This window comes from Otolemur garnettii, unplaced genomic scaffold (genome assembly GCF_000181295.1).
Source record: "Otolemur garnettii isolate 467f Iridium unplaced genomic scaffold, OtoGar3 scaffold00011, whole genome shotgun sequence".
Lineage (NCBI taxonomy): Eukaryota > Metazoa > Chordata > Mammalia > Primates > Galagidae > Otolemur > Otolemur garnettii.
Window position 1 is genome coordinate 4662797 of NW_003852406.1, and position 6071 is coordinate 4668867.

The following is a 6071-nucleotide window of genomic DNA, read 5'->3' on the forward strand; positions in this document are numbered from 1 at the left end:
GCGCCTGTGGTTCCAGCTACTTGGGAGGCTGAGGCAGGAGACTTGCTTGAGCCCAGGAGTTGGAGGTTGCTGTGAGCTGTGATGCCACAGTACTCTACCCAGGGGGATAGCTTGAGGCTCTGTCTCAAAAAAGAATAAGAAATTGGGCTCAGTGCTGGAAGCCCAGTGGTTATAGCACCAGCCACATACACCGAGGCTGGCAGGTTCAAACCCAGCCCAGGCCAGCTGGGCAATAATGACAACTGCAACAGAAAAATGGCTGGGCATCATGGCGGGCACCTGTGGTCCCAGCTACTCAGGAGACTAAGGCAAGAGAATTGCTTAAGCCCAAGAATTTGAGGTTGCTGTGAGCTGTGATGCAACAGCACTCTACCGAGGGCAACATAGTAAGACTCTGTCTCAAAAAAAAAAGGAAAAAGAGAATAAGAAATTGGATCCTGTTGTTTTTAATCTCATTAAAGTTGTATACATTTTTGTTTATTCTTTTATTGCTTGATTCAGTGTTTGTAAAGTAACTCATAATTACTGCTAAAAGAGCATCTTTTTATTTCTACAGATGAAAAATTTCTCATTTGATCTTTTCTTTCCAACTTGTATAGCTAAAGTATTGCCCTGGAAATTTATAAGTCCATGTAGAAGAGAAAACAAAATTACTATAGATGTTAAACTTCACTTTTACTTCAGTTTCAATTGAACATACTTCTAACAATGTTTGTTAGAAGGGTAAAATGAGTTAATAATAGTAGTAGAATTAACAAAGTGCTTTATTTTACAGGGAAAATATTTATCCCCAAACAGAAACCTGTACAGACTTTTACAGAAGAAAAAGTATCGCTTGATCCAGAATTAGAAGAAGCTTTGACAAGTGCTTCTGATACAGAATTGTGTGACCTTGCAGGTATCTCATAAAACAAATTAATTGGTTAATAAGTGTGGCGTGGGAGGGGAATACCAGCACACACCTATATACATTATACAAATGCCTTGCCTAGTAAACTGCTATGGAATTAGTAACCACCCATTTGGCTTTTATGTAATAAATCTGACATACAGGATTCCATTTGTATAAAGACTTTAAATGGTAAAATTTCTATATTAATAGAATTTGTTATTTGACATCTTTTCCCAAGCTGCCATATTTGAAAGTCTTTTTAAATAAGTATCTTTTATCCGCTCATGTTCGGTTTCCCACCTAAGCACCAGAAAAGTCTTCAGGGTCAACTACTGCCCCATTATTTATCGGAAGACCCAGAGATGAGTAACTAGAAAGCAAATGGAACAGTCAGTCCTCGGCTATATTCACCACCTTCCAAACTTTTCCGAAATGTGTATCGGCACTTTCCATGCCTCTGTTATTTTCTTTTTTTTTTTTTTTTTTGAGACAGAGCCTCAAGCTGTCCCCCTGGGCAGAGTGCCATGGCATTACAGCTCACAGCAACCTCCAATTCCAGGGCTCAAGCGAGTCTCCTGCCTCCGCCTCCCAAGTAGCTGGGACCAAAGGCGCCCGCCACAACGCCCGGCTATTTTTTGGTTGCAGCCGTCATTGTTGCTTGGCGGGTCCGGGCTGGGGATTCGAACCCGCCACCTTAGGTGTACGTGGCTGGTGCCTTAGCCGGTTGAGCTATAGGCGCCGAGCCGCCTCTGTTATTTTCATCATCACTGATCTTATCTAGACCAGTATCTTCTCATAACATACCTGCTCATACATAACCCATTTTCGTAGATGGAAAATGTGATACATGGGAAGATCTTAGTACCACAACAATCCTAGGAACTAGCATATTTGAAAGTAACACTGATGGTTTTGGGGGTAGGACCTTGGAGTGGAAATGTTAAGTTGTGCTATATCTAGACAGGTGCTTATTCCTTGGGGGCCTGAGGACTGACAGATCTGTAAATGGTACATTTATCAGAGTGGAAGGAGCCAGAGGCATACTGCCTACTAAAATCACATTTAGTTTCCCTCCTAAGTGTCATTCTTTTTCTTAAGACAAGATCTTGCTCTGTTGTCTGGGCTAGATCTAGTTCAGGACTACAGGCCCAGGCTTCCATGCCCAGCTAATTTTTGTTTTATAGAGATTGGGTCTTGCTACTGCCCGGGCTGATATTCTTGAGGGAAGCTATGTTTTTCTTAAATACAAGAAAGTAACAATACTTTTAGTATCCTACTCTTAGCTAGATTATGAATATAAATTAATGAGACTAACAAATATAAAAATACTAAGGTTAAATCGAAAAACTTGCATCTTATCATCTTCCTAGAAACATTGTGAGATGGGTGGACAGCAAAAATAGATTGTTTCAATTTTCTCCCTTAGCCACCAGATGGAGCTAAGCACAGATTTACGTTTAGGGATAGGCTGGCTCCAGCTATGTATGTGTCTGAATTCAAAAATGTGAGGAAATCTAAATTCAGGAATGTGTGAGAAAATAACCAAGGTCTTGATGAGAATGAGATTATAGATGACTTTTAATTGACTTTTAATCATTTTGTCTCTCTCCAAAATCTGTAATTCAGTAGAAAAATGTCCAGAGGATATTAAAATTATTGATAGAAACTTTTGATTTTAAAATTAATCTTTATGTTTAAAACAGGTGGAAAAATGTTCTTTGTTTTCCTATATTTATAGCTATTCTTGGGATGCACAATTTGATAACGAATACACAGTTGTGTAATATAGTGGGAAGTAGCAGTAATGGTGTCGACCAGGAACATTTTTCAAGTGAGTACTTAAAGTGAATTGTGAATTTCAATCTTTTATTAAATGTATATTGTTTTCTCCATGTATTGACGTTGGCATTTACATACTAGATGTTATATATATGTACTTAAAATCCAAAGTCCAGTTTATGGTATTAACAGAAACCATTAAAAATATAATATTAAATATTTTTATTGCTATTTTTGTTGATATTTTATTGCCAATGTTACTGATTTTCAAGAAATCCAATGTTAACTGTTAAATCCACAACAGTGCTGACAAATTACGTTATAAAAATCAGATTCAGGAGAAACCACAAAACCATCCAGCCTCTAAACCTTTCAGTCTGATACAAAATATTCAACAGCCTAAAGCAAAGCTTTTTAAAAGTTCATTTATAATAGTATGTACCTTTATTAATCCAAAATAAAATAAATAAAAATATAATAGATGAAAAATTCATTTATATGGTATTTTATTTTTATGAGATAAAGTCTCAGTTTGTAGTCCTCAGTAGAGTGCTATGGTGTCATAACTCACAGGATTATAGGCATGAGCCACCCACCTGACCACATAAGGTATTTTTAAATTAGAAAGGTAATACATGCCTTTTGCAGCACACATAAATATTAGGTATATATGGTAAGATGCAGAAGTGTCTCTATCCATAGTCACCATGCCCTCCGCTCCCCATCCTACCACCCTTTTAAGAATTTAGTATACCCTCTATATTTAGTGCTATATTTTTACAAATGTATACTGTTACAGTCTTTTGGTTTTTTCTTTTTACAAAAATGGGCTAATGCTATAAATATTTTTTGCAACTTAATTTTTCAATAATAATACGATTGGCTAATTTTTTTCTTTTGTTTTTTTGAGACAGAGTCTCACTCTGTCACCCTAGGTAGAGTGCCATGGCTTCATAGCTCACAACAACCTCAAACTCTTGGGCTCAAGCAATCCTTTTGCCTCAGCCTCCCAGGTAGCTGGGACTACAGGTGCCCATTACAATGCCTGGCTATTTTTTGAGACAATGTCTTGCTCTTGTTCAAGCTGGTCTCAAACTCCAGAGCTCCAGCAATCATCTTGCCTCAGTCTCCCAGAAGTGCTAGGATTATCATGCCCAGCCTATTGGCTAATTTTTTTTGAATGCTTACTGTGGACCATGTTCTTCTGTGCACACCTCTTTTTTTTTTTTTTTTGAGACAGAAATTCACTTTGTCACCCTGGGTAGAGTGCCGCAGTGTCATCACAGCAACCTCAAACTCTTGGCCTCAAGTGATTCACTTGCCTTAGCCTCCCAAGTAGCTGGGACTATAGGTGCCTGCCACAATGCCCAGCTATTTTTAGAGATGGGGGTCTCACTGTTGCTCAGGCTGGTCTTGAACTTGTGAGCTCAAGCAGTCCACCCACCTCGGCCTCCCAGAGTGCTAGAATTACAGGCGTGAGCCGCCACGACTCGCTCTTGTGCACAATTCTTGAATGTGGATTATTTTCTTTTAATACTCACAGTAGTTCTGTGAAAAAGGTATTTTTATTATCTCTAATTTGCACGTGGAGGAGCTGAGAATGTCACACAAAGTAGCTAGCCTGATATCACACACAGAATCAGTGGTAAGGATTTTACCAGTGTACATGTAGTCAGTGTACCTCATTTGGACATCTCCGTAACATTCCATTTTATGATGTTCGGTAATTTGGCCATTTCCTCTCATTTTTAATTTTTTATGTAGAAATGTTCAAACACATATAAGAGAGAATAAATAATACATACATACATCACTCAGCTTTACTACCTTCACTTCTCTCTCCCTCCCCACTCCTACCCTTCTTCATATGTATTTGCTACTTGTTCCTATGAAGTTCTTTCCTTTTGCCCATTGCATAGTGCCCCCCTGTGGGAGGAAAAGGGAATATGCCCTCCTATCACCTTATTCTTCCCACTGCAGCTATATTCTTTAAGTCTGTTTCTTATACCAATTATCTGTCAGATCTCAGAGAAAGTGATAAGAAATGCTAGATTTTATCATGCTAAAACTTTATCTTGAATATTGCTAAAAATAAACGGGATCTTCAGCTTGCACTGTCAAATTATTTGAGTGGTAAAGATATAGTAAAGATACTCATTTTTGAAGGCTGATCCATGTCAAACAAATGTTGCATATATTTGGTGTTTTTATTCAGTAAAATTTGACTTGGATGCTTGAAATATGTGTCAACACATAAAGGATCTTTTAGGAGTTATGGGAAGAAACTTTTAAAACCGTTCTGTTGTATAAATGTGTTTATGTGAGTAAGAGATAGAACTGTGTTACCGGGTTAATATACACATGCACTGTAATAGTGTCAACCAGTCAGACTCTTGCTCTTTTTGTCCGCTACTACAGATGTGGTAAAAGGTGAAAAGATTCTTCCAGTATTTGATGAGCCACCAAATCCAACCAACGTTGAAGAGAGTTTAAAGAGAATTAAAGAAAATGATGCTCGTCTTGTTGAAGTTAATTTGAATAATATAAAGGTAAGTGTACTTAAGCCCACAAAGTTGGTTTGTATGGCTTTGAGGCAGTTGGACCAAGGATGAGAGCTGGGCAGTTCTGATATAGCAAGCAGTCTAATTCTTTCTACTTTAAGGCAAAGGTTTGCTCTTAACAGTATGTGAACATAGATTCCTTCATATTTTAGATATTAAAGTATTACAGTAATTTCTGAATTGCTTTTTAAAGAGCTTATCATATAAAAATGTAAACCCTACAGATTGCCATAGATCTCTCTGGTTTTCAAAATACTTTCCCTTTCTAAGAAGATTTAGCATTTTGGGTTTTGCTTCTTTAAAATCAGGATTCTTGAGATAAAATTTAAATATAACAAAATTCTCCCTATTTATGTACAGTTCTGTGAGTTTTGACAAGTATATGCAGTTGTATAACCATCACAACAGTCGACATATCTACCACTGTCCACATTTTCTCACATGCCTTTGTAGTCTTCTATCCGGCTCTGGTTCCTGAAAACCATTGCTTGGGTTTCTTTCCTGCTAATTTTGCCTTCTGTGGAATGTCATATAAATGAAATCATATAAGTATGCATAAGTATGCAGTCGTTTGAGTCTGTCTTCTTCTACTTCTTAGCCTAATGCATTTGCCATTAATCACGTTATTGTGTGTTTCATTAGTTTGTTCCTTTTCGTTGCTGAGTATTATCCCATTGTATGGACGGGCTGCAGTTTGTTTATCCATTTATCAGTTAATAGATATATGGGTTCCTTCCTTGATTATGAACGAAGTCACTATATACGTTCACATACAGGTTTTTTCTGAACGTGTTTTTGATTTTCTTTTTCTTTTCTTTTCTTTTTTTTTTTTTTTTTTT

The 6071-nt window shown here is 37.3% G+C and overlaps 1 protein-coding gene across 1 annotated transcript in view; it reads left to right on the top strand.

The window, feature by feature from the left end:
- The window catches only part of TMOD3 (tropomodulin 3), a 76688-nt gene that overhangs the window by 58372 nt on the left and 12245 nt on the right, over positions 1-6071 (top strand). Inside the window, exons 4-6 of the mRNA XM_003784361.3 lie at positions 776-898; positions 2631-2723; positions 5090-5220. Of these exons, the coding sequence (XP_003784409.1) occupies positions 776-898; positions 2631-2723; positions 5090-5220 (347 nt within the window). The remainder of the gene's footprint in view (positions 1-775; positions 899-2630; positions 2724-5089; positions 5221-6071) is intronic.